This window comes from Anser brachyrhynchus (genome assembly GCF_964034855.1).
Source record: "Anser brachyrhynchus genome assembly, chromosome: 1".
Taxonomy (NCBI): Eukaryota; Metazoa; Chordata; class Aves; order Anseriformes; family Anatidae; genus Anser; species Anser brachyrhynchus.
In genome coordinates this window covers 1,209,102-1,235,575 of record NC_137694.1, presented here as the reverse complement: position 1 = coordinate 1,235,575, position 26,474 = coordinate 1,209,102, and the positions used below count along the sequence as shown (strand labels likewise).

At 62.4% G+C, this 26,474-nt stretch overlaps 1 protein-coding gene across 1 annotated transcript; it reads left to right on the top strand.

Annotated features, from left to right (window-relative positions):
- Window positions 1–3,529: 3,529 nt before the first annotated feature.
- TNPO3 (transportin 3) lies at window positions 3,530–26,450 on the top strand. Its single transcript, XM_080577523.1, has 23 exons — window positions 3,530–3,811; window positions 7,933–8,133; window positions 9,168–9,241; window positions 9,675–9,831; window positions 12,144–12,287; window positions 13,982–14,157; window positions 15,378–15,516; window positions 16,261–16,407; window positions 16,827–16,934; window positions 17,388–17,479; window positions 19,517–19,656; window positions 19,742–19,933; window positions 21,346–21,437; window positions 21,917–21,993; window positions 22,215–22,275; window positions 22,546–22,686; window positions 23,142–23,258; window positions 23,622–23,716; window positions 23,865–24,021; window positions 24,687–24,854; window positions 25,045–25,157; window positions 25,907–25,998; window positions 26,086–26,450. The coding sequence occupies exons 1-22, from the start codon at window positions 3,686–3,688 to the stop codon at window positions 25,965–25,967; spliced, it is 2,778 nt and encodes a 925-aa protein (XP_080433649.1). The 5' UTR covers window positions 3,530–3,685; the 3' UTR covers window positions 25,968–25,998; window positions 26,086–26,450.
- Window positions 26,451–26,474: the final 24 nt, after the last annotated feature.

The window sequence follows — 26,474 nt, the reverse complement described above, 5'->3', positions numbered from 1 at the left end:
GGGAAGGGAAAGGGAAAGGGAAAGGGAAAGGGAAGGGAAAGGAAAGGAAAGGAAAGGAAAGGAAAGGAAAGGAAAGGAAAGGAAAGGAAAGGAAAGGAAAGGAAAGGAAAGGAAAGGAAAGGAAAGGAAAGGAAAGGAAAGGAAAGGAAAGGAAAGGAAAGGAAAGGAAAGGAAAGGAAAGGAAAGGAAAGGAAAGGAAAGGAAAGGAAAGGAAAGGAAAGGAAAGGAAAGGAAGAAAATAAAATTGGAATGGAATGGAATAAAATAAAAATAAAATAAAATAAAATAAAATAAAAATAAAATAAAATAAAATAAAATAAAATAAAATAAAATAAAATAAAATAAAATAAAATAAAATAAAATAAAATAAAATAAAATAAAATAAATAAAATAAAATAATAAAACACCCCCACAGTCCTCTGAGTTCTTTAGCACAAGCGTGGGGCCCCAGTGACGCCCAGGGATGGGGACAGGAGGAGGAGGAGGAGGATGGTGATGATGGTAATGATGTAGGGGAGGAGGAGGAGGAGGAAGAGGAGGAGGAGCAGGAGGAAGGGGCTGCTGTTGAGGAGGAGGAGGATGCTGATGGTGGTGGCGGTAATGAGGAGGAAGAGTAAGAGCAGGAGAAGGAAGAGGAGGAGGAGGATGGTGATGGTGATGATAATGATGGTGGTGGCAATGAGGAGGAAGAAAAAGGGGAGGAGGAAGGCGGTGGTGGTAGTGGAGATTAGGAGCAGGAGGAGGACAAGGAAGACGGGGTCCCTGGAGGGTTTGGGGGACTCCTGGGGGGGCTTTGGGGTCTCCTGGGGGGCTTTGGCATCTCCCTGCAGGGCTTTGGGGCCCCTGTGGGCCTTAGGGGGTCTCTGGTGGAGCTTTGAGGTCTCTGTGTGGGGCCTGGGGTGTCCCTGTGGGACTCTTCAGCCTCCTGTGAGGATTTGGGGTCTTCTGGGGGGGGGGCTCAGAGGTTTCCTTGGGGCTCTAGCATGCCTCTATGGGGCTCTGGGGTCTCTCTGTGGGGTTTGGGGGTGTCCATACGGGGTTCTGTGGTCTCCCATGGGGTTTTGGCATCTCCATGTGGGATCTTTGGAGGATTTAGGGGTCTTCTGTGGGACTTTGGGGCCTTCTATGGAGCTTTGGGGCTTTCTATGGGGCATCGGGGCCTTCTATGGGACATTGGGGCCTTCTATGGTGCTTTGGGGCCTTCTATGGGTTTTTTGAGGCCTTCTATGGGGCATTGGGGCCTTCTATGGGACATTGGGGCCTTCAATGGGGCGTTGCAGCCTTCTATGGGGTTTTTGGGGCCTTCTATGTTTTTTTGGGGGGCCTTCTATAGGACATTGGGGCCTTCTATGGGGCATTGGCACATCTCTGTGGGGTTTAGGGGTCTCCTAAAGGGATACTGGCATATCTGTGGGGCTCGAGGTCTCTCTGTAGGGCTTTGGGTCCTCCCTGCAGGGTTCAGAGGTGTCCCTGTGGGACTCTGGGGCCTCCTTGGAGCCTTGGCATATCCCGGGGGGTCTTTGGGTCCCCCCACAAGCTTTGGGGTTCTGCTGGGAGTCCCTGGGGTCCCTCTGTGTCACCTTTCCGACCCCCAAACACCAACAACCCCAACCCAGACATTGGGCTCCTTTTGGTGGACAAAACCCAAAATTGGGAAAGAAATTTGAGTGTTTCAGCTTCTTTGTCTGCAGCAGCCCCAAAACGTGCCGGAGGTGGTCCCCGTGCTGGCTGTGCCCCAAAAATCCTCCTCGTGGCCCCCAGGACCGGGAGGACCCACTCCCCTGGGTCATTTCGGGGTGATCAGTGCGGGTTTTCCTCACTTTTGGCAATTAACCCGTGGGGTTAATGGGATCCCCTGGGGTAACGGGGTCCCCTAGGGTTAATGGGATCCTTCTGGGATGATGGGGTCCTCCTGGGGTTAATGGGATCCACTGGGGTTAATGGGATCCTCCTGGGGTGATGGGATCCCCCTGGGGTTAATGGGATCCCATTGGGAATGAGGGAACCCACTGGGGTTAATGAGATTCCACTGGGTAAAATGGGATCCCACTGGGAATAATGGGATCCCGCTGGGGATAATGGGATCCCCTGGGAATAATGGGAGCCCACTGGGAATGCAGGAACCTCCTGTGGATAGCGGGATCCACTGAGAACAATGGAGCACCATTTGGGACAATGGGATCCCACTGGGTTTGATGGGATCCCACTGGGTTTAATGGGATCCCACTGGGCCGGGCTACTGGGGCTGCGGCCACCGGGCCTTGCACCACAGGGGCAACTGGGATGAGTGGGACAACCGGGAAAACTGGACAACTGGGTAACTGGGACAACTGGGTAACTGGGGCAACAGGACAATGGGGAAAGCTGGGTAACTAGGACAACTGGATAACTGGGATAACTGGGACAACTGGATAACTGGGATAATTGGGATAACTGGGACAGCTGGGTAACTGGGATAACTGGGACAACAGGGATAACTGGGACAACAGGGATAACTGGGACAGCTGGACAATCAGATAACTGGGATAACTGGGATAACCAGATATCTGGGACAGCTGGGAACTGGGTTAACTGGGACAACTGGATAACCAGGATAACTGGGACAACTGAGTAACTGGGACAACTGGATAACTGGGATAATTGGGGTTACTGGGACAACTGGACAAATGGATAACTGGGATAACTAGCATAACTGGGACAACTGAATAACTGGGTAATTGGGATAACTGGATAACTGGAATTATTGGGATAACTGGGATAATTGGGATACTTGTGACAACTGGACAACCAGGTAACTGGGATAACCAGATAACTGGGATAGCCAGGAACTGGGATAACTGGGACAACTGGGATAACCAGGATAACTGGGAAAATTGGGATAACTGGGATAATTGGGATAACTGGATAACTGGGATAATTGGGACAACTGAGTAACTGGGTAACTGGATGACTGGGATAATTGGGATAACTGGGACAACTGGACAACCAAGTAACTGGGATAACTGAGATGACCAGGTAACTGGGATAGCCGGGAACTGGGATAACTCTGATAACTGGGAACTGAGATAACTGGGATAACCAGATAACTGGGACAGCTGGGTAGCTGGGATAGCTGGGATAACTGGGATAGCTGGGATAGCTGGGATAACTGGGTAGCTGGGATGGCTGTTAACTGGGCTAACTGGGATAGCCGGACAACCAGCTAACCGGACAACCAGCTAACTGGGCTGACCGCTAACTGGTCATACTGGGCGAACTGGGCGAACTGGGCCGCCCCCCAGCGGCCGCCCCTCACGGCCCCGCCCCCCCGCTTCCCGCCGCCTCCCTTCCGCGTGGGGCCGCGGCGCACCCGGCCCCCTTTGCCCGCCGCACCCCCGGCACCGCAGCGCCACCGTTCCGGCCCCGAACGTTCCGGCCCCCTCTTTCGGGCCCTACCGGGAACCGCGCGGGCGGCGGCGGCGGCGGGGGAGGGAACCGCGAGAAACGGGGAAAACCTCGGGGCAGGAGCGAAGCGGCTTCGAGGCCGGGAAGCGGCGGGGGAGGCGGCGGTGCGGGGCGAGGTTTCCGGGGGGGGGGCGGGGGGGACCGTTTTGCGGGGTGCACCGCCGCGTCCCGGTACCGGCGCGGGGCCAGGAGATGGCGGCGGGCGGCGGCGGGCGGCGCTGAGGGCGGCCGAGGAGGCGCCATGGAGGGCGGCGGGGCCAAGCCCAGCCTGCAGCTGGTCTACCAGGCCGTGCAGGCCCTCTACCACGACCCCGACCCCAGCGGCAAGGAGCGGGCGAGCTGCTGGCTGGGAGAGCTGCAGCGATCGGTCAGCGGCGGGCGGGGGGGCACCGGGGGGGCACCGGGAACGGGGACGGGAACGGGGCGGGGGGGGGGGAGAGGGGATAATGGGGTTTGTGGGGGGGGAGGGAGTGGGCCTGGGGGGTTGGGCACCGGGTATGGGGTTGGGGGGGGCTCGGGAAGGGGCCTGGGGGGGCCCCGGTTAGGGCCTGGGGGGGGGGTCCCGGGTATGGGGTTTGGGGGGGGCCTCCGGGATTTGGGGTCTGGGGGGTCAGGAACAGGCCGGGGGGGTTGGGTACCGGGTATGGGGTTGGGGGGGCTCAGGAAGGGGCCTGGAGGGGGGCCCGGTTAGGGCCTGGGGGGGGGGTGCCGGGTATGGGGTTTGGGGGGGGGGCTCTGCGATGTGGGGCTGGGGGGTCAGGAACGGGCCCGGGGGTTGGGTACCGGGTATGGGGTTGGGGGGGGGAATTTGGGATGTGAGGCCTGGGGGGGTCGGGAACAGGCCTGGGGGGTCCTTGGGTCCGGTCGGGTCGGGAGATCCCGGATATGGGGTCTGGGGGGGGTCAGGAACGGGCCCGGGGGAGTGGGTACCGGATATGGCGTTGGGGGGGGGGGGGCTCTGGGATATGGGGTCTGGGGGGGGCCCAGGAACAGCTCTGGGGGGATCCAGGGTCGGGTCGGGAGCTCCACGATATGGGGTGTGGGGGGGCTCGGGAACGGGCCTGGGGGGTGGTCCCGGATATGGGGTTTGGGGGGGGGCAGGGTTAGGGTTAGGGGGGGCTCTGGGATATGGGGCCTGGGGGAGGTTCCAGGAACAGGCCTGAGGGGGGGGGGAGTTCTGGGGTGTGGGGGGGTCCTAGGGTCAGGTTTAGGGGGAGGGCTCTGAGATAAGGGGTTTGGGGGGGCCCTGAGGTATGGGGTTTCTTGGGGGGTGGCTCTGAGATGTGGAGTTTGGGGGGCTCCGTGATATTGGGCTTGGGGGGAGGGGCAGGATCAGGTTTGGAGGGGACACGATATGGGGTTTGGGGTTGTGCTGGGGGGGGGCGTCCAGGATATGGGGTTTTGGGGGGGACCCTGGGTTGAGCCGGGGGGTGTCCAGGATATGGGGTTTGGGGGGGCTCCAGGAACAGGGCAGGGTTGGGCGGGGGGGGGTCTGTTTTTTTGGGTTGGGAGGGGACCCTCATGACGTTGGCTTTGGGGGGGTCCGGGGATTGTCCTTGGGGGGGGCTCCGGCACCGCCGCCTGCTTTGGGTTCGCTCGGGTCGGGCTCCGCCGATCCCCCCGGTTCCCCACCCTGCACCCCCAGCACCACCCCGAGCCTTCCCCCGTTGCCCCCAGCGCCCACCCCCGGGACAGCCCCGGTGCCCCCCCCACCCCCCCGCAGCCCCACGGGGCCGGCCGGGGAGCTCCCCGAGCCCCGTTCCAGCCATCCCATATTAATTCCCCTTTTTCCTTCCCGGAGGGGAGCCGCGTGGCAGCGCCCCCGGGGGCACGGCACAGCACCCCCAGCTGAGCCCGACCCCCGGTCCCCAAAGGAGCACCCCAAAAACCAACCCCGCTGTCTGAGAGCGGTGCTCTGGCAGCTCGGGGCCTCTCCCAGCCCCCAAAAACCTCTCCCTAACCCCCCCGACCCCTCCGTCCCGGCCCCAGCGGGGTCTCGGGGAGCGGCCGGGGCTTTCGGGGGGAGGAGGAAACCCCAAATCCCTTTGCCCGTCGCTTCCAGAGACGTCCCGGGGGGCTTCTGCGGCGCGCTCCGAGCGATTATTTAGGGTCCGGTGAAGCACCGAGCGGGGCTCGTTTCGGTGCCCGGCCTCTGCGGGCACCTCGGAAGCAGGAATAATTTTTTTTTTAGCCACAAACCGCTTCGATGATTTCCTTATAGCCAACGTGACGCGCCCCCGGGTGTCCCGATGGCTTCCGTCACTCGTCGCGGCGCTCCGGAGGCTGGCAGTGCCCAGCCTCGGTCTCCGGCCCCATTTCGTGCCCTCTGGCCGCTCGTTATTCGCGGGGCGAGCCCTGCCGTAACGAGGCAAATCGTGGGAGAGTTTGGGGTTCGTTCGAGCCGAAAAGTCAGCCCCAAACACCGGGGTTTAACTCGTTTCGGATGCTCTCGGTCCCCCCGAGCCTGATGCCCTGTGAGCGTTGTGTCCCCGTCGGCTCGTCCGTGCAGCGCCTGGTGTCTTTGGCGAGGGGTTGCCGCAGCCTGGGGCGCGGTTCGGTGCTGGTCTGGAAGGGTTTGGGGTGTGCTTGCGGGGATTTCGGAGAGCTGGAGCTGCACGGGGCCCGTGGCCGGGCGGGGCTCGCGTAAAGGGGTTAATTCCGGGGCCGTTTTCCCCGGATCCGTCCCCGAGGCTTCCTTGGATCCGTCCCCGAGGCTTCCTTGGATCCGTCCCCAAGGCTTCCTTGGATCCGTCCCTGAGGTTTTTGGCCTCCCCCACCTGAAATAACTCCAGCGCCGCGGGGAAAGGAGCCTGTGGCACGCCTCGACGCTCTGAGCTGCGCTCACCTCGAGCTTTTGTCCTGCTCGGCTGGGTCCTGCCCTGACCCCAAATCCCAGACTCAGGCCGCCGGCGGAGCGCTGGGCGTGTGAAACCCACGGGTTCCCGTCCGTCCCTCGTGTCCTGCCGCGAGGACGTGGCTCGCTCCGACGGTCGGTGGCCACCAGGACATCCAGCGGCCCCTTTTTGGCACGGCCGAAGGCGCCTCGGGTCCTGCGGGGCCGTTTGGGACGTGCCGGGGCCCTCCCGCGGTGCAGAGAGATGTGGCTGCCCTGTTCCTCGGCCCCGCGGCGCTCCCGTGGCGGAGACGCGGAGCAGGACGGGGAAGGGGGCTCGGGGCCACCCCGGGGTTGTGCTTTATTCTTACGATTATTTTTTAACCCCACTGCTCCAACGCCTCTCCTGGACCTCGGTGCCTCCGGGACGGGCGCCGCACCTCGGTCGGCCCTCGTGGGACGAGCGTTGGGGCAAAACGAGGAGAAAACCCCTAAAAACGTTGCGGATGCTCCCGCTTCGAACCTCCCGGGGGCTCCAACACGATTCGTCCCCAAACCAACGCCTTCTCCCGCGCCCGCGGGCAGAGCGGGCAGAAACGCCGCTGTTTGTGGGCAGGGATTTCTCCGGTTTTGTGGCTTTTCTTTCCCCCGGGCCCCGTACGCCCGCGTCTCCTCCTGCTGCGGCCCTGTAAACGCCCGGCTCGCGTTTCAGAGCCGCGCTGAGCGCCAACCCCAGGCGCTGCGCGCCCGCCTTCGCCTCGGGGACCTGCCCGCGTTTGTCCCTTCCTCGGCCAGGGCTGGAGCGGGCGCTGGGGCTCGTGCTCCCTCTCCCCTGGCTTAATTCTCGGCCCCCCCAAAATATTTTTGGAGGCTCCGCCGTGAAGCTGGGCGGCAGAAGACAGCCTGAGGCGCAAAAGCAGGGCCTCAGGGACGGGGGGACTTGAATTCACAAGCAGAGCCGCGGACCCCGGGCGTTTTGTGGTTGTGGCGCCGGGCTGGAAAGTGGGGCTGGCCCCTCCTCTAACCCCCCGGGAATACTCGGGGGTCCTTCGCCCCCCAAAACGTCCCCAGATCTCCTAAATTCGGCCGTGCTCTGGGCGGTCTCACCCCCCTCGTGGTGAGCTTCGTCCTCCTCCTCCGGAAAGTTGCGCCCGGCGGCACCGTGCTCCCGCGCCGCCAGGGCCCTGGGTCAGTGCTGCGGGAACTGCAGTTCCCAGTTCCTCTACCAAATCCCGCCGGTTTCCGGAGCAGGATTTCTCCTCTGCCGTACCGAGAGTCCCCTCGGAGAGCCCACCGCCCGACTTACTTCAGCCCTCGAGGGGTTCGGGTCGTTTCCGAAGGAGCTGCGGGAAATCCGCGCACGAGGGGGGGGGGGCAGCTGCCCCGAGCGCCGCCGGTGCCGAGCGATCCCAAAAGCAGCGCTAATCGCGCCGTCCTCGCCCAAACGGGAATTGTGTGGAGGGTGCCGGGCACCGGTCTGCCCGCTGCAGGCGTTGCGTGGCCGTCCCCAGCCTGGCACCGTTGTCACCACGGCTTGAGGTTTAGGGGCGGCGTGGGCTTTTAGGGTGGAAATTGTGGGAGGGGAGGTGTCAGCAGGGATCCGGGCCGGCTCCATCCCCGCGCGGGGAGCCCCCTGACGCCGCGGCTCGCCGCAGGTGCACGCCTGGGAGATCTCGGACCAGCTGCTGCAGATCCGGCAGGATGTGGAGTCGTGCTACTTCGCGGCGCAGACCATGAAGATGAAGATCCAGACGTCCTTCTACGAGCTCCCCACCGACTCGCACGCCTCCTTGCGGGACTCCTTGCTCTCCCACATCCAGAACTTGAAAGACCTCTCGCCGGTCATCGTCACCCAGGTAGGCGCTGCGCTCCGCGGCCAGCCCCGGGGCCGCCCCGGGGGTTAACCACGGCCGGCTCCGTCCCGGTCGGGGGCAGCTGGTGGCCAGGCTCCGTCCTTTCTCGGCGCAGGAGCACCCCACACCACGGGTCCTGCTGCTCGCGGCCACCTCCACCTTTGCCACCGCTGATTTTTCTCCGAGCCAAAGCCCGCGGGTGTCCCCCGGCCGCTTCCCCTCCAGCTCAGAGCCAGGCTGCAGGCAGCCGGCCGCCTCTCCCAGCGCAGGATCCTCTGCCCTTGCTCGTTGCCGATTCCTTTATTTGCCACCCCCTTTATGTCCCTGCTGGGAGACGGAGGGAGCGGGGAGAGCCGTTCCCGGGGCGTCTTCCTGCGCTCAGCGTGGGGGCGCGGTGTCGAGCTGCCCCGCATGGACGGGCTGCTTCCCTCTGGGAAATCCCTTCCTGCCCGTTGTCGTCTCATCCACCCAGCCCTGCGCGGCCTGGGGCAAGGCTTTAAATCTTTAAATAACCCGGCGGAGAGGGTCACGCGCTCCCGTTGGGCGGTGCTGCTCCACAGATGATGGGGACGATAATTCTTAATTCACTTTTTTTCCAATACCTGAGACCTTGGTTGAGCTGGTGGCGTTGGCAGAACTCTAAATGAAGGGAGCTGGCAGCACACCTCCCGCCTTCAAAAGCCTGGAATGATTTTCTCTAGCTGGGAAAGATGGGGACAGAGGTGTGTGACGGCACGGGGGGGGTCGGGCTTTGTTCCCTGCTCGGCACAACCGCGTGCGGTGCCTCCGGAGGAGCCAAGGGGCCGGCACGGCTGTGCCGGGAGCACCCGATGAGTAGAGTTTTGGAAATTTTGGGACTCCCTGTGGCTAAATTCGGCAGCAGCAAAGCGTAAGGTGCCGATACCACTCGGGCAGCCCCTTTCCAAAGGGACTGTGCGTGGCGTGGGGCCCGGCCGTGCACATGCGGTGGGTGTCCCGTGCTCTTGGGTGGGTTTTGGCGGTTGCCGCTCTGAGCCATGTTCTCTCTCCCCTTCCAGCTTGCTTTAGCGATAGCAGACCTTGCCCTGCAGATGGCTTCTTGGAAAGGCTGCGTGCAGACACTGGTTGAAAAGTAAGTCACGTTTACGGCGTTAAACTCCGAATTATTTGCGGAGAGAGCAGCAGCGGGAGGACCCGCGTCGGTCCACGTGGTCCGACGACAGGGGGGTTTTTGTCTCCCGATCAATAACGCGAAGTGCCTCGGGTGGCTGGAGGAGAGGCTGCTCACGGCCCTGCGTGATGGAACACGCGGCTCCCTGAGCCTCGGGGGCTTTTCTCATCCCTGGCTTTGTTACCTTCCAACCCCTCGCAGCGTTATCCCGCTGTGCAGGACTGAGCAGCAAGGTCGGGTTGTTTGCCACCGCTGCGCAGCGCCCTGGGCTCGCCGTTCATGTCCGGAGGCGTTCCCTTTACCTGCCCGATTTTGCTCACGATGGCTGATTTCACCAATTCCACCAATTCCGGCTGCCGCCCGCCTTCACCCCTCGTCCGTTTTCTCCTCCCAGGTACAGCAACGACGTCACGTCGCTGCCCTTCCTGCTGGAGATCCTCACGGTGCTGCCGGAGGAGGTCCACAGCCGGTCCTTGCGCATCGGGGCCAACCGCCGCACCGAGATCATAGAGGACTTGGCTTACTACTCCAGCACGGTCGTCTCGCTGCTGGTAAGAGCGGTGGCGCGCGGTGGCCGGCTGCTCAGGGAGCTCGCGCAGCCGCTTCTCCCTCTCCGCGTCACCAAGTCAGGTTGCTCCAGGCTGGGCGTGATCAAAGCTGGAGGAAAAAAAAAAAAAAAAAAAAGGATCAAAACTTCTTTTATAGGGCCGGTGCTGAGCAGATGAAAGTCCTAACCAGTCACAGTCAGGTTCCTGTTAGTGCTGGGCTGAGAAATGAGGGAGTTACGGTGTTTTTGTCCTCTCCGTTGGGCTCCCCACTGCCCACTACCCACTCCGCTATCTGGTGGCGCAGCGTGGAGGCTCCTGGAGGTGCCCGAGGCCAGGCTGGACGGGGCTGGGGTCCGCCAGGGCTGGTGGGAGGGATCATTCCTGCAGCAGGGATTGGAGTTAGATCATCTTTGAGGTCCCTGCCGACCCAAACAGCTCCGGGATTCGTCTGGCACTGCGTAAGTTCAGGAAAATGCCTTCAATCTCACAACTGGGGTCCGGTGGGTGGCTGGGACCCGGCTCCTGCGCAGGCTGCGGTAATTTGGGGTTACTCCACGGCTAAACGAGAGTACCCCAGCCCGTTTCGGGGCGGGTGTGCACACACACGTATTGTCACCGACCTGTTAGAAGGGCGTTCAGGTCCTTAGGGACTCTGCTTTCTCTTCTCGTGCCCCTTGCAGCACTGTACGCTCCCGATTCTCACCCTCGTGCGACCAGCTGAGGCTACGTATTTAGCCCCGCGGCGTGTTCGGTACTGCCTGCGTGGCTTTGCCGTGACCGCGTTCAAACTGTCCCCGTGGCAAGGCCGGGCAAACCTCCTGGTTTGTCCCCGGGGGCTCCCCCTTTCACACTGCCTGCGATCTGGGTGCTGGGAGCCTCAAAACGGGGCGAGCTGGGGGAGCAGAGGGTGAATCCTGCCTGCTCCGTGCTGGCTCCCTCCTTTCCTGAGAGACTTGTCGTGTCCTTCGGCGTTATTTGAGTCCCGTAGACGAGCAGCCAGCCTGATCCCCTGGCTCAAATGAAGCCCGCGCCCTAACTTCTTGAGCTTCCCGTTAGTTTTCACCATTTCACGGTGCGTATTTAAAGAGGGAAAGGTAACGCGCCCCCTCTCACCATCTCCTTTCTGGGGAGAGGAGCGGTCGTTTCCCCTCATCAGCCGAATCCTCGCTATCAAAGGCAGGAGGAACCTCAGTTTGTAGGATCCCGAGCCTGTAGGATCCTCGGTCTGTAGGATCCCCCACGACAAGCGCAGCCTGTGCTCGGCCGGGCTTTTTGGTGCCGTTTCACCGAACGGCAGAATCACAAGGAGCTGCCGCGTCTCCCCTGGGTGTGTGCGTGCCTGCCGGCTGCGCTTTGGGTTCCCTCTCACCAAAAAGCAAAACTTGTGGGCGTTGCTTTCACGTGTGAGATCTCTCCGTGTCGCTCCCAGCCCCGGCACAGGAGCGGGCAGGGTGTCCTGCCCCTTCTTCCGTCCCCTCGTGCCCCTCAGATGTTGCTGACACCCCTCTGACCCCGTCCTTCCCTCCCCGGTGGGACCTGCTCCGTGCCGTTACCGCCCCAACCCTTCGGGCAGCTCGCTTCCATCGCTTTGTTGTCCCCGCAGCTGGGCTCAGAAGCCCCTTTGCCCTGTGCTTCTCCGTCCCGGCATCTGTAGGAGGTTCTGTTCAGCTCCTGATGGGGCAGGAGGTGGCTTCGAACTAACAGGGGAGGTTTGGATTAGATAGGAGAAGAAATTCTTTATTACGGGGGCGGGGAGGCCCTGGCGCAGGCTGCCCCGAGGAGCCGGGGGTGCCCAAGGCCAGGCTGGATGGGGCTGGGGGCAGCTGGGCTGGGGGCAGGGGTCGTGCCCACGGCAGGGGCTGGAACCAGCTCGCTCACCTCTGAGGTCCCTGCCGACCCAAACCCTTCTATTTCGGGATTCCCCTGCCGCTTTTCTCGGAAACCCCCCACCCAGGCACTTTAACTTTGCCTGAGGAGCAAAATTCAATTTCCCACGTAGGATTCGGGTGCTAAAATCACTTTTCTGAGTTGGAAAATGGGCTTTTAAAAACTTTTGTGGAGACTAGGATGACATGCAACACCCATCTTCAGGATCCGCGTGCCTCCGCGTGGGTCCAGCACCGCTGACGGTTCTGCCACCCTTGGAGGGTGAGCACAGCCTGTGCTGCTACCCGCCCCAGGCCCCTGTACCCTGGTGAGCGCCAGGGGTGTTTCTTGGCGTAGAGGCTCCAGGGGGGCTTTCCCGAAGTCATTTTGTGTGTGAAATTACGCGTCGGGGTTGGGGTCCTGAGCAGTTCTTCCTTGTCCCGCCGCAGATGACGTGCGTGGAGAAGGCGGGCAACGACGAGAAGATGCTCATCAAAATCTTCCGGTGCCTGGGGAGCTGGTTCAACCTGGGCGTCCTGGACAGCACCTTCATGGCCAACAGCAAGCTGCTGTCGCTCCTCTTCGAGGTGCTGGTGAGTATTTCTTGCACGCTGCGAGCGGGGGCCTCGTGGACTGGGACAGTGTCGCTCTTAAATCCGAGCGGCGCCGCTTCTCCTCCTGCGGGTACGCAAGGTGAGTTTTGTCCCTCCTGCCCCGAGCAGCAGGGGCCCCGGTTTGGCTGTTGCTGCGAGTTTCTTAGTCCTCGATTTGTTTTTCCGGAGCAAACTCGGACCTGGAGCAGGTCCTGGCACCGGCTCTGGGACCAGAGGGACCTGAGGTGCCTCCGTCGCGGTCCGGGAGGGGGCCTGGATCTCTAAAACCTCGTGGGGCTCCTCCGTAGCGGCACAGAACTGAGCAGCAGAGGTCGACAAAAGGCAGAAAAGCTTCTCTAATCTGGGCTGAAATGTTCTGGGAAAGGCATGGCTCTACCGGAGCCCATCACCCGGGGTGGGCAGAGGAGGTGTGGTGTTGGCAGAGCTTTCGGGAGCGAGCAGGAACGCTACGGGCGGCGCTTCCACCTCTGCAGCCCCCTTCCCGCAGCCGCTGGCAGCCGGCAGAACGCTCCGAGATGGTTTAATTTTCTATTTATATCCCTTCTCCCTGCTCCTGCCCTGCTGATCATCAATTCTGGAACCTGTGCTAGGCGGAGACCTCGTCTGGCTGAAGCAGGAGCCGGGTTCCAGTTTCCTGCGGTGGCTGCAGGAGATTTAAGGGGGTTGCCTCTGGATTCAGAAGCTGTCTGCTTGGAGAAAGCACCAGGCGTTGCTTTCATCTGCTCAGCACTAAAATCACCGCTGCTTTTTTTCTCTGGATTCTCACCAAAACCCTTAGTTCCCTTTCTGGCATTTTGTGTTAGAACAGCAACCAGCAAAGGGGTTTTTGTGGGCGCGTGGGAGAGCCCCCGGACCCCGTGGACAAGGGAGGGTTTGGAGAGCCCGGCGGGGCGGCGAAGGAGCGAACGAGGAGCAGGAATTCCCGCAGGAGGGAGGAAGCTCCTGCTGCAAACGAGGGCTGCAAATGAGGGAACCTTCATTTGCATCCGGAGGGAACCTTCATTTGCATCCGTGCCGCGGTGCCGATGAAACCAACGGCAAATGCAAACGAGGGCCCCCCGGTCAGCGGGACAAAGGGCAGACAGTATTGGGGCAGAAACCCGCGCCCTGCGGGACCTTCCCCTCCTGCTGGCGTCGCTTTTAAGCCCGGCGTTTGTCCCGAGGGGCCGCGAGGCTTCGCGGGCTGCCGTCCAGACGCTTTTGAGACCCGGCGCGAGAGGCGCCCGCGGAGCTGCCGCTCCTTTGTCTGCTCTCCCCGCCGCGCCGCGCGCGCTCCTCCTTAGTATGCCGCCCTCGTCTCCCTCCTCAGCTGCTCGGGGCGCCTGCTCGATCAGCCTCGCACCATTTCCTGCCGGGTGGGACCCGAAATGTTCCCCCCGGCCCACCACAGCGGTCGATATTCCACGCGTGCTTGTGAGAAACCCTGTCCCCGCAGCAGGGCGCGCGCCCGCGGCGTTTCGCTTCCCTCTGCACCCCGCAGGTTCCTCTTGGTCTTCCTCCCGCTCGCGCCGTGCGTGGTCTGGTTGCGGAGGGGTCGATTTTGGCCTCGGGTGTCTGCGGGCAGGGCAGCGAGGGCTGCGCAGGGGCTGGAGGAAACCCTCCAGGAGCCGCGGTGACGGCAAAAGGGCTTTCCAGCGCCGCCCGGGCTCACTTCTGCTTCTTCTTTCTTGCAGCAACAGGACAAAACTTCGTCAAACCTCCACGAAGCTGCTTCGGACTGCGTGTGCTCGGCCCTCTACGCCATCGAGAACGTGGAGACCAACCTGCCCCTGGCCCTGCAGCTTTTCCAGGGCGTCCTCACCCTGGAGAGTGCCTACCACATGGCCGTGGCGCGGGAGGACTTGGACAAGTAAGTAAACTGGCAGCCCGGGCTGCGCCCAGAGGGAAGGAGAGCGACAGTAATTAACTGCCCGTGCCTGTCCCCGGCTATTTTTGGAGCCCGTGCTGTTCGCTGCGGCGCTCCGAAGCCTCTCATGCAAACCAGCGGCTGCAAGCAAAGCGAGCTGGTGGATTCCCCGCCCCGGTGCAGCGCCGTGTGCCCCAGGGTGGCGCTCTGCTGGCCTTTCATCGTGGCCAGAAGGGACAAACCCTAAAATCCTGCAGCCTTCCTGCCCCAAAAAGCCCCGAAAAGCACACCAAAAGCCGTGCTGGCTGCCCCCCAACCAGAGACCCCCTCTTCTCCACCTCCACCGACCCTTTATCAATAAAACACCGGTAGCGTTCGCTCTTCCTTCTGGCTGCCGCTGTCACGGGGCTGCCCTGGCACCCCCCCAGCTCCCTCCTTGCACACCGACGTCTCCTCTCCTTCCACGACCGTCCTTCGTCCGGCTGCTCCGGTGTCCCGGTGACACGGGACCAAACGCTCCAGGTCCCGCTCCGCTCCGTTCCTCTCGATTTAAAGCGTTGTGGCTGGGCACAGCCCGTTTGGGGTGAGCCCACCCCGTGGTCAGCCCGTTTCCCTCCAGCTTCCATTTTAAAACTAAGAGGTTTGGGATGCTTTTGGGGGTGGAGGCTGCTGTCCTGCTGCTTCCACCCCGGGGACTTTGAGCTCCTCGTGCCCCAGCGGTTCTCACCTGGCCCCTGCTCACTCCGTGGGTGGACAAGGTCCAAATAATGTGTACCTTCGACCAGGAGGAGTTCAAAGCTTCTGCCGTAGAATCACAGAGTCATTAGGGTTGGAGAAGCCCTCCAGGATCACCTGGTCCAACCACCCCCTCCCACCAATGTCACCACCAAACCACGTCCCCAAGCACCACGTCCGACCTCTCCTTGAGCACCCCCAGGGACGGTGACGCCACCACCTCCCTGGGCAACCCATCCCAATGCCTGACTGCTCTTTCTGAGCAGAAATGTCTCCTCATTTCCCACCTGAACCTCCCCTGGCACAACCTGAGGCCGTTCCCTCTGGTCCTGTCACCGGTTACCTGTGAGCAGAGGCCGACCCCAGCTCCCCACAACCACGTGGGGACTGCTGCTGCACCCGAGAGCTCCCATCACCGGCACATCCGGGGCGCGCCACCCGCACGGGCGCACCTGGAACATTTCTCACCCCGTTTCTCCCCTCACCAGGGTGCTCAATTACTGCCGCGTGTTCACTGAGCTCTGCGAGACCTTCCTGGACAAGATAGTCTGCACGCCGGGCCAAGGGCTGGGCGACCTGCGCACGCTGGAGCTGCTGCTGATCTGCGCGGGCCACCCGCAGTACGAGGTGGGTGCGCCTTGCCCCGTCACCAAAATTCGCTCGGCCGAGGCGGTGGGAAATCATCCTGGTGGGGGGCTGGGGGCTTTGTCCTCTCGGCTTAAACCTTGTGGGGCTGCAGCGTAGCTCCTGCTGGCTTTGTCTTCCCAGGCAGATAAAGCAGGGTGGGCGCTTCGTGGGTGCCATCGTGCCAGCACCCCAACCCCCTCTGTGGGTCCCCATCGTGCCAGCACCCCGGTCCCCATCATACCAGCACCCCAGCCCCCTTTGTGGTCCCCATCGTGCCAGCACCCCAGGAACCTTTTTGTGGGTCCCCATTGTACCAGCGCCCTGGTCCCCATCGTGCCAGCACCCTGGTCCCCTTTGTGGTCTCCCTTGGCCCTAACCTTGTGCTCAGGAGGACCCACAGCTCCCCAAAAAAACCCCAAAAGGCCAGTGGGGACACAGATTTATCGTTGGCAGGAGCGGCTGACGTGAAGTTTGGAGCGACAGCCCCCTTTTCTGCTTTGATTTTACTTTTTCAGAGATCATTTTTGCTTTCTTCGGAGGGCTGGCGGCAGGCTTTCAGGCTGACTCTGGGTTTAAAACCCCCCTGTTACGTGACCAGCAGCAGGGCCGCATTTTCTCGTGGCCCGAAGAAGCCTTGCTGCCGATGGAAATTTGTGCGACCCCCGGGGGCACCCCCGGAGCTCGGGGCGCAGCGCCAACACCCCGGTGGTGACGCGCCGCTGCCTTTTGTTGCTTCCTGCCCAGGTTGTGGAAATCTCCTTCAACTTCTGGTACCGGCTGGGGGAGCACCTGTACAAGACGGACGACGCCGTGATCCACAGCATCTTCAAAGCCTACATCCAGCGCCTGCTCCACGCGCTGGCCAGGCACTGCCAGCTCGACTCGGACCACGTAAGGGTGGGATGGCTCCGTGGGACAGCTCCCCCCGGGGGCTGCAGGGCCCTGCAGGTTGCGGTGCCACAGCTGTAATTGCAGAGAGAGGGCTGAGAGTAATTAAAGCTGCTGTCTGGCACCTCCTTTCGTCAAGTCGGCAGAACTCTCTGGCATCTCGATGGCGCCGTCCTCCTCCCTCTGCTCCGTGCCTCGTCCCCTGCACGCGGGGCGGCCGTCGGGGCGCGTTGCGCGCGCTGGGGGAGCTCTTGGTGCACTGCTCCCCCCTCCCTAAAATCCCCTCCAGTCTCGCTCTGCCGGGAGAGAGGGGAGCAGGGACGGGTTTCTCTTCTGAAATACGATTGCTGCTCGTGTGCCGGCGTGGCCGAGGGGCCCCCCGGAGCTGCCGTAACGCCTCTGCTCTCTGTGCCCTCCTCTAGGAGGGCGTCCCCGAGGAGACGGACGACTTCGGGGAGTTCCGGATGCGGGTCTCGGACCTGGTGAAGGACCTCATCTTCCTGGTGGGCTCGGTGGAGTGCTTCGCTCAGGTGGGTCCTCCCCGCTCACCGACCGCGCCGAGACCTCGCCGGGCCCCCTCGGCTCTGCCCTCCCGGCCTCCCCCGAGCCCGGTGGCTTTGCCCCGCGCTGCCGGCCCCGTGGGAGGCCTTGTGTCACGCCGTGCGCCTCCTGGCTCTCATCCAGGCGTCGCCGCAGCCCCGGGCGGCGTGTCTGCTGCTGGGCCGGGCCCTGGGGGCCTTCAGGGCAGGGAGGAGGCCCCCCCATGCACACATATCGCCTCCTCGAGCACAAGGAAGAGGCTGAGAGAGGTGCCAGAGGTGTTCTGGGGGGAGCAGCTTGGGCAGCTCTCGCATTTCGAGGGTCCCAAAGCAGCCGGGTGCTCTGTGGCCAGCAAGGTTTTGTCTTAGCAGGGGGACACTGGGTGCTGCACACCCCCGGGCTGCGGTCGTGGCTCCTTTTGTGACCGGTTCTCCTCCCCGCAGCTCTACGCCACGCTGAAGGACGGGAACCCGCCCTGGGAGGTGACGGAAGCTGTCCTCTTCATCATGGCCTCCATCGCCAAGAGCGTCGACCAGTGAGTGCCGGCGGCCCTGCGGCTGTGGGCTCCTCCCGGGCCCTGGGGTTTGCCCAGTATCCCGAGGACACTCGTGGGGTTGTGCTTTCCTAGGCAGAAGAAAGTGGGGTTCACGCGTTTAAAACCTGCTTCGGCTCAAGCAGGACGTTGAGGAGCGTGGCACAGCACCCCCCTGCCCGTGGAGGTCCCCGGGGCTGGGGTCTCCAATTCCCAGCTGGGGACAGGACCCAGGATGGAACTGGGACTGCGGGAAGCGGCCGGACCCCTCGGGGCGTCCTTTTCTGCGTGCTCCTTGCGCTTTTTTAACGCTTTTCTGCGTCAAGGCCGCTCCGCCCGGCGTTATCTCCGGTTCTATTTCTGCTCCCAGAGCGCCAGCCTCCCCCTGACCTTGCGCCTCCGGGGCTGGGGATAAACCGGGAGCCCGGCCCCGCTCTCCCACGGGAGGGCAGGCGGTGCCGGCACCGTGGTGGCCACCGGCAGGGGCTGGGAGCCGGGGATGCGCTGGCTGGGGATCGGCAGCAGCCTCCCGGCAGGGAGCGGCCTCCTGGCAGCCTGGGCAGCGCTCGTCGGCTTTGTTCTCGTGCCTCGGGCACCTCAGCGCGGGCGTCTTGCCGTCCCCAGCTTGGTTTAGTGACGCCAGAGGTGCTGCCTGCCTGGGTCCCGGCTTCGGTCCCTCCCGTGCCCGTGTCTGGGGCACCCAGCGCGCCCCGGCTGCCCCGAGTGCCCAGCGGGGTGCTGAGCCTGCAGGCCTGAGGCCGGGGAGCCCAGCGGGTGCGGTAAGCCCGACCCGGGCTGTGCGGGGCTTGCATTTCCAGCAGGGTTGGTTCTGGGACTCCCTTTCCAGCCCAGCACCTCCTGGGGTTGCGTTTCCACCTGTGGATCCTCTGCGATTCCATTTCTACCTGGGGTTACCCTGCGATTCCCTTTCCACCCAGGGATCTTCTGTTGATTTCGTTTCCACCCGGGGATATTCTGTCTTTTATTCCCGCCAGGGTTTATTCTGTGATTTCATTTCCACCCAGGGTTATTCTCTGATTTATTTCCACCTGGGGTTATTCTGTGATTCCCTTTCCACCTGGAGATATTCTGTGATCCCCTTTCCACCCAGGATTACTCTGTGATTTATTTCCACCCAGGGATCTTCTGTAATTCCCTTGCCACCCGGGGTTATTCTGTGATTCCACTTGCAGCCAGGTTTATTCTGTGGCTGTGTTTCCAACCCAGGATGTTCTGTGATCCCCTTTCCACCCGTGGATCTTCTGTGATCTGTTTTCACCCAGGGTTATTCTCTGATTCCCCTTCCACCCGGGGTTACTCTGTGATTTTATTTCCACCAGGAGATATCCTGTGATTCCATTTCCACCCGGGGTTATCCTGTGATTTATTTCCACCGGGGTTTATTCTCCGATTTATTTCCACCCGGGGTTACTCTCTGATTCCCTTTCCACCTGGGGATATTCTGTGATTCCCTTTCCACTGGGGTTTATTCTGCGATTTCGTTTCCATCCGGGGTCATTCTGTGATTTGTTTCCACCCGGGGTTATCCTGTGATTCCATTTCCACCCAGAGAGATTCTGTGGTTGCATTTCCACCCAGGGATATGCCGTGATTCCCTTTCCACCTGGGCTTATTCTCTGATTTATTTCCACATGGTATTATTCTGGGATTCCCTTTCCACCCTGGGTTACTCTGTGATTTATTTCCACCCCGGGGATCTTCTGTGGTTTATTTCCACCTGGGGTTACTCTGCGATTCCCTTTCCACCTGGAGATATTCTGCGATTCCCTTTCCAGCCAGGGCCATTCTCCGATTCCCTTTCCACCCGGGGTTACTCTGTGATTTATTTCCACCCGGGGATCTTCTGTGATTTGTTTCCACCCAGGGCTCTGCCCCGTGCCTCCCGTTCCGGCCGGGGTCACCCCACACCTCGATGACCAACCCAGCTCCGCGCAGGGGAGGCTTTGCGGGGGGCGGGGGGGCATCGAGCCGCTTCCCCCATCGGGCCTCATCCCGTCCCTCTGCTTCCCCCCCTCGCAGGGAGAACAACCCGACGCTGGTGGAGGTGCTGGAGGGAGTGGTGCGGCTCCCCGAGACGGTGCACACGGCCGTGCGCTACACCAGCATCGAGCTGGTGGGGGAGATGAGCGAGGTGGTGGACAGGAACCCGCAGTTCCTGGGTGAGTTCCCTCCCGGCGCCCCCCCCCTCCATAACGCCGCCGGCCCCCTCTCCCCGCGCTCACCGGCGCCGTCCCCGCTCCGCAGATCCCGTGCTGGGCTACCTGATGAAGGGGCTGTGCGACCGGCGCCTGGCCTCGGCCGCCGCCAAGGCCATCCACAACATCTGCTCCGTGTGCCGGGACCACATGGCGCAGCACTTCAACGGGCTGCTGGAGATCGCCCGCTCCCTCGACTCCTTCACGCTCTCTCCGGAGGCTGCCGTGGGGCTCCTCAAGGGTAAGCGCGGGCAGGGGGCAGCCCCCGACCTGCGGCCTTCGGGCCCGAAGCGCCGTGCGCGCCCGCAGCCGGCCCGAAATCCTGCCCCGGGGCGGGCAGGAGGAGAGGCTCCGGGTCGGTCTGCGTCCCGCGGAGACGCTCGGGACTTGAGATGCGGGGAGGTCTGGAATCGTAGAATCACAGGGAAATAAAAGGTGAGAAAGAGGAAAAAGGAGGGGATTAAAGAAAAAAAAGGGAGGAAAAAGGAGGGGATTAAAGGAAAAAAAACAGAGGAAAAAGGAGGGGATTAAAAAAAGGAGGAGGAAAAAGGAGGGGGTTAAAAAAAAGGAGGAGGAAAAAGGAGGGGATTAAAGAAAAAAAAGAGGAAAAAGGAGGGGATTAAAGAAAAAAAAGAGGAAAAAGGAGGGGATTAAAGAAAAAAAGAGAGGAAAAAGGAGGGGATTAAAGAAAAAAACAGGAAAAAGGAGGGGATTAAAAAAAGGAGGAGGAAAAAGGAGGGGATTAAAGAAAAAAACAGGAAAAAGGAGGGGATTAAAGAAAAAAAACAGAGGAAAAAGGAGGGGATTAAAGAAAAAAACAGAGGAAAAAGGAGGGGATTAAAGAAAAAAACAGAGGAAAAAGGAGGGGATTAAAGAAAAAAACAGAGGAAAAAGGAGGGGATTAAAGAAAAAAACAGAGGAAAAAGGAGGGGATTAAAGAAAAAAAACAGAGGAAAAAGGAGGGGATTAAAGAAAAGGAGGAAAAGGAGGGGGTTAAAAAAAAGGAGGAAAAAGGAGGGGATTAGGGAAAAAAGGAAAAAGGAGGGGATTAGGGAAAAAAGAGAGGAAAAAGGAGGGGATTAGGGAAAAAAGAGAGGAAAAAGGAGGGGATTAGGGAAAAAAGAGAGGAAAAAGGAGGGGATTAGGGAAAAAAGAGAGGAAAAAGGAGGGGATTAGGGAAAAAAGAGAGGAAAAAGGAGGGGATTGGGGAAAAAAGAGAGGAAAAAGGAGGGGATTAGGGGAAAAAGGAGAGGAAAAAGGAGGGGATTAGGGGAAAAAGGAGAGGAAAAAGGAGGGGATCAGGGGAAAAAGAGAGGAAAAAGGAGGGGATTAGGGGAAAAAGAGAGGAAAAAAAGGGGAAAAGATCTCCGAGATCACCTCCTCGTGTCGGGGCCTCGGAGGCTCCCGAGGGGCTCGGGTGCCCATCCCTGGCAGCGGGGCGGCCGTGGGGCTGAGGGCTTTGTGGTTAAAGGGGTGAAATTAACGTTTTTCCTCTTGTCCACGCTTGTGTATCGATGCAAGCGGCCTCGGTGGCGGTTCGGCTCCGTTCCCGTCCCTGCCACGGAGCGCGTTCCCCTCCTTACCCCGCAGCGAGGGCGTTTCGGTGCTGCTGGTTCTGATTCCTGGCCCCTTTTCCCCTTTTTTCGGTTTCAGGGACCGCGCTGGTGCTGGCCAGGCTGCCCCTGGAGAAGATCGCGGAGTGCCTCAGCGAGCTCTGCGCCGTGCAGGTGATGGCGCTGAAGAAGGTACGGCCCGGCCCGAGCCCCGTGGCTCCCGGTGCATGCGTGGGGGCTTAAATGGGTTCGAGATGCTGACCTGCGGGATGGGAGGAAACGGTCTGGTCCCCAGAGACCACCGTGTGTGCCTTGAGCTGCCCCGAGACCCCCTCAAACGCAGCCGGCGGCTTCTGTCCTGCTCCAGGTCCCCAAAAGGCAGTGGCCGTGGGGGTCTTTTGGGGCAGAAGTGGGGTCAGGGAGAGCAGGGACCGCTTCGGTGAGCCCAGAGGAGGCTCGGGGTGTGGAGAGGGGAAGGGAAGAGCCCCCCTGAGCTTTCAGAGCAACCCGCCTGCATGTGGCGGAGGCTGGGAGCCGCTCGGGTCCTGGGCAAAGGTTTTCCATGCCGGGAGCTGCAGTGCCGCTCCTGCTGGAACAGAGAAATGTCCTTGGGCTGGAGGGACGCGTTCATGCACACATTCCTGACGTCCCCACGTTTCCCTTTCTTCCAGCTGCTCTCTCAGGAGCCGAGCAACGGCCTCTCCTCAGACCCTACAGTGCCCCTGGACCGACTCGCCGTCATATTTAGGTACGGGGGCTTGCGAGCTGGGGCACGGCCGGCGCTAGTGGCAGCCTCCAGCCCCCCAAAGAGGGGCTGAGCACGGGGTCCCGGCCCCTCCGAGCCTGTTCCCGGCCCCTTCCCCGCAGCCCCAGCGGGTGCTGGGCCTTCCAGCCCCTTTTCTTACCTTTTACACCCCAAACTGATGGCGTAGAGGAAGGGCGGTTGACCTTTTTCTCTGCCTTTCGCAGGCATACCAATCCCATTGTAGAAAACGGGCAGATCCACCCGTGCCAAAAAGTCATTCAGGAGGTGAGTGCCGGCGGTTTGGGGAATTTGGGGGGGTGGGGGGGGACGTCGGGCAGGGGGACGGTGCCGCTGGGGGTGCCACGCTGTCTTGTCTCCGAGTTGCGGAGCTGAGCTCCCCGCTCCTGCACGGAGCCAATTCACACGCCCCGTAACCAGCACCCAAGGGGCATCTGCCTGCCAGTTTTTGGGTCGATTTGGGCCTTTTTTTCGGTCCGAGGGGTGGTGGCGTCTCGTGTGCCGTTTCCCCCGCTCACCCTTCCCCTCCGCGCCCAGATCTGGCCCGTGCTGTCGGAGACCCTGAACAAACACAGTGCCGATAACCGCATCGTGGAGCGCTGCTGCCGCTGCCTGCGCTTCGCCGTCCGCTGCGTGGGCAAAGGCTCGGCCGCGCTGCTGCAGCCGCTCGTCACGCAGGTACGGGCACGGGGACGCGGCCGGGACGGGCGCCGAGACGCCGGCGCCGCGGCGAGCGCGACAGAAAGCGCCGGGAGCTCCTGCACGAACCCGTGTGGGCGGCAGGGAGCTTTGAACCGCGGGGCAGAGCCGGGCGCTGCCCGGGAGCCCTGCGGTTGTGGCTGCGATTTAAAAGGGATGCGAGGAGACGCCGGCGGCGTGCGGCTCCCTGGGGAGGCAGCGCTCAGCTCGGTGGCCCCCGCGCCCCTCAGGCATAGGCAGGGCTGAGGAACCCGCACTCGCTTGAGGTCCCCGCGGTGCGGGGATGCTCCAGAGCACAAGAAGAGACCCGAGGCAGCCCCTGTGCCCCGGGATCTGCCCCCGATAGGGCTGGGGGCTCGCGGTGGTGGCTCTCAGTGGGGGTCCGGAGGCGGTGTTGGCGGCGGGCAGGCGTCACGTCGCGTCTCTCCCCGCAGATGGTGAACGTGTACCGGGCGCACCAGCACTCCTGCTTCCTCTACCTGGGCAGCATCCTGGTGGACGAGTACGGCATGGAGGAGGGCTGCCGGCAGGGGCTGCTCGACATGCTGCAGGTGACCGCCCGCTGCCCTCGCCGGGGGTGCAGCAGGTCCTCTGCGCCTCTGGGACGTGTCCCATTAGGGGGGGGGAGAGCCAGGTCCCCCGGGTGGTGGCAGCGATGGCCATGGGGAGAAGCGGGGCTCTGACCCGGTCCCCGTGGTCCGTGCTGGAGATCTGCCCGGGGAGAGGAGGGTTCAGACAGGGGGAGGGCAGCGCGTGGCCAAGCCGGACACCGATGTCCTCTGTGGGGGCTATCAGCACCGCGGGGCCTCGCTGCCTGTCCTCCCTCCTTCCGACGGGGCTGGCTCGAGTCTCAGCAGCCAAGACCACTGTAATGACCGCTAATTGCTGACCGATCCCCGTGCCCCTTCTCCTAGGCGCTCTGCATCCCCACCTTCCAACTCCTCGAGCAGCCCAACGGCCTCCAGAACCACCCGGACACCGTGGACGACCTCTTCCGACTCGCAGCCAGGTTCCTTGCTCCCCTTCACCCCCCTTCTCCTTCCTGGAGCCTTCCCGGCGCCGCCAGGGCAGCGCGCCCGTCCCCGTGGGCAGGCGGAGGAGGCGGGGTCCGGCTGCGTGCCGGTGACCCCCTCGTCCCCCCCCCCGTGCCCTCGCAGGTTCATCCAGCGCAGCCCCGTCACCCTGCTGCGCAGCCAGGTGATGATCCCCATCCTGCAGTGGGCCATCGCCGCCACCACCCTGGACCACCGGGACGCCAACTGCAGCGTCATGAAGTTCCTGCGCGACCTCATCCACACCGGGGTGGCCAACGACGTGAGTGTCCCCGGGGGGGGGACGGGACGGGGTCGGTGCCCGTGGGATGCCTTCCTCCTCCGTGTCGGCCGCTGCTGGGCGCACTCAGAGCCCCAGCAGCAGGACGGGGACGTGGCAGAGCGAGGCCGGAGGAGGCCACGAGGATGCTGCAGGGGCTGGAGCCCCTCTGCTGCGGGGCCAGGCTGAGGGAGCTGGGGGTGCTCAGCCTGGAGAAGAGAAGGCTCCGGGGAGAGCTCCCAGCGGGCTGCCGGGGCCCGAAGGGGCTGCAGGAGAGCTGGGGAGGGACTCTGTGCCGGGGGGTAGGGGTAGGGCAGGGGGAATGGCTTTAAACTAACAGAGGGGAGATTTAGATTGGATATTAGGAAGAAATTCTTTAGGTGGTGAGGGCGGTGAGACCCTGGCACAGGTTGCCCCGAGGAGCAGGGGGCGCCCCATCCCTGGGGGTGCCCAAGGCCGGGCTGGATGGGGCTGGGGGCAGCCTGGGCTGGGTGGGAGGGGTCCTGCCCATGGCAGGGGCTGGAACTAAATCATCTTTAAATCCCTTCCGACCCAACCCACTCTGTGATTCTCTAATTCCACGAGATGCCCGGGGCGCTGCCCCCCAGACCTGACCGCCTCTCGGCACCCCCTCACCCTCCTCTTATCCCCCCCCCCGCCCCCCGCAGCACGAGGAGGACTTCGAGGTGCGGAAGGAGCTGATCGGGCAGGTGATGAACCAGCTGGGCCAGCAGCTCGTCAACCAGCTGCTGCACACGTGCTGCTTCTGCCTGCCCCCCTACACCCTGCCCGACGTCGCCGAGGTGCTCTGGGAGATCATGCAGATCGACCGGCCGGTGAGAGGGGCGGGCGGCGAGGCCCCGGGGGTCCTCCTTGGGCCGGGACCGAAGCTCCAGCATGGTCTTGGGGTCTTCCTCGCACTGGTGGGACGGGGGCAAATGCTGCTCGGATCGAGCGTGGCTTTCTCCCGGTGCGTCCCGTGGTGCTGAGCCGCTGCCTCTCCTCCTCCTCCTCCTCCTCCTGCAGACGTTTTGTCGCTGGCTGGAGAATTCCCTGAAGGGCTTGCCAAAGGAGACGACGGGGGGAGCCATCCAGGTCACACACAAGCAGCTGACAGACTTCCACAAGCAGGTCACGAGGTGAGGCGGCGGGGGGAAAAACCCATCTTGCAAAACCCAGCTCGGGGCGCGGGGGGGAGGGCTGCAGACCCCCCCCTTCCGAGGGGAGCCTCGCGCCTCTCCCGGTGTGTCCTGGCCCGGCCCCAGCGCCCGCATCCTTCCCAGACCATTCCAGCCCGAACCACGCCGCTGGTGCTGAGCGGTGCCCGTCCACGCGGGGCTGCCCCTCCAGCCCCACCGGATCCCTGTAGCCACCCACGGACCCCCCCGAGGGTTTCGGACCCTTCCTGTGCGGGGCATCCTGCACGGCCACGGCTTGTCCCCCGGCACCGGGTCCCGGTGGGACGTTACCGCCGGCACTGCCCTGGCCGTTCCCAGCGCGGCGCGACCGCCGGCTCAGCCTCGCGCCGTGGGGCGCCGGCGGCGTTCCCGGCCCCGACAGGTTTTTCCTCTCTTGCAAACGCGGCGTCGGGGTGCCGGCGCCTTGCGCGCGCCCTGCCCGCGCCTCCCGGTCGCCGATCCCGGCGGGCCCGTCGCTGGGGGATCTACGAGCCCCGCTCTGCGCCCTGGGGACATCGGGGTGGCACCCCGGGGACAGCGCCGGGGGCTCGCCACTGCCTTCGTGTCCCGGCTGTGCCTGCGCCCCCGCGAGGGCACCTGCCCGGTGCTGGGCATCGCCCAAGCTTTGGGGAAGCCAAAACTGTGACTCATGTCCCCGGCCCGTCCGTGTGTCCGCCCTTCCCCTAACGCAGCCCTCCCTCGCCTTGCAGCGCCGAGGAATGTAAGCAGGTCTGCTGGGCTCTGAGGGACTTCACCCGCCTCTTCCGATAGCTCCGGCACCGGCACGGCGCCTGTCTCCCAGGTAGGGCTGGGGGCTGCCACGGCGCCGCTCCCGCTGCCCCACGCCACGGTGTCGCCACCCCCCCTGACCCCCTCCCTCCCCTCCCAGGAATGTCTTTTAATTAGAAGAAGACAGGAAACGAAGAAAACGAGAACGTGTCCCACAATCAGCAACCTTCGTCGCGGCCGAGGGCTTTCACTCGCTCCAGCGCGTCCCGCCAGCCAGGGCAGCCGCGGCCGCCGCGTGCCGGAGGAGGGCTCGGCGCGTCCCGTGCCTGCGCCACGGCCCCGAAACAAGAAAACAAACCAACGGGGGAAAAAAGAAAAAACAAAACAAAAAAAAAATACAAAAACAACAACAAAAACAGAACCACCGGCAGAAAATGAATTTGCCTGGCAGCAAAACAAGAGTGCAAAGTAGAAAACTTTCTGTGAAATGAAAAATAAATAAATAAACGCAAATTCCTTCAGGAACGATGGGGTTTCCAATGTACCTAG

Excerpts from the sequence above, each read along its gene's own strand:
- TNPO3 (XM_080577523.1), top strand. The coding sequence starts at position 3,686 with ATGGAGGGCGGCGGGGCCAAGCCCAGCCTGCAGCTGGTCTACCAGGCC. Across the intron at positions 21,994-22,214 it reads CGACTCGCCGTCATATTTAG|GCATACCAATCCCATTGTAG; the intron begins GTACGGGGGCTT and ends TGCCTTTCGCAG. Across the intron at positions 23,259-23,621 it reads GGCTGCTCGACATGCTGCAG|GCGCTCTGCATCCCCACCTT; the intron begins GTGACCGCCCGC and ends CCCTTCTCCTAG.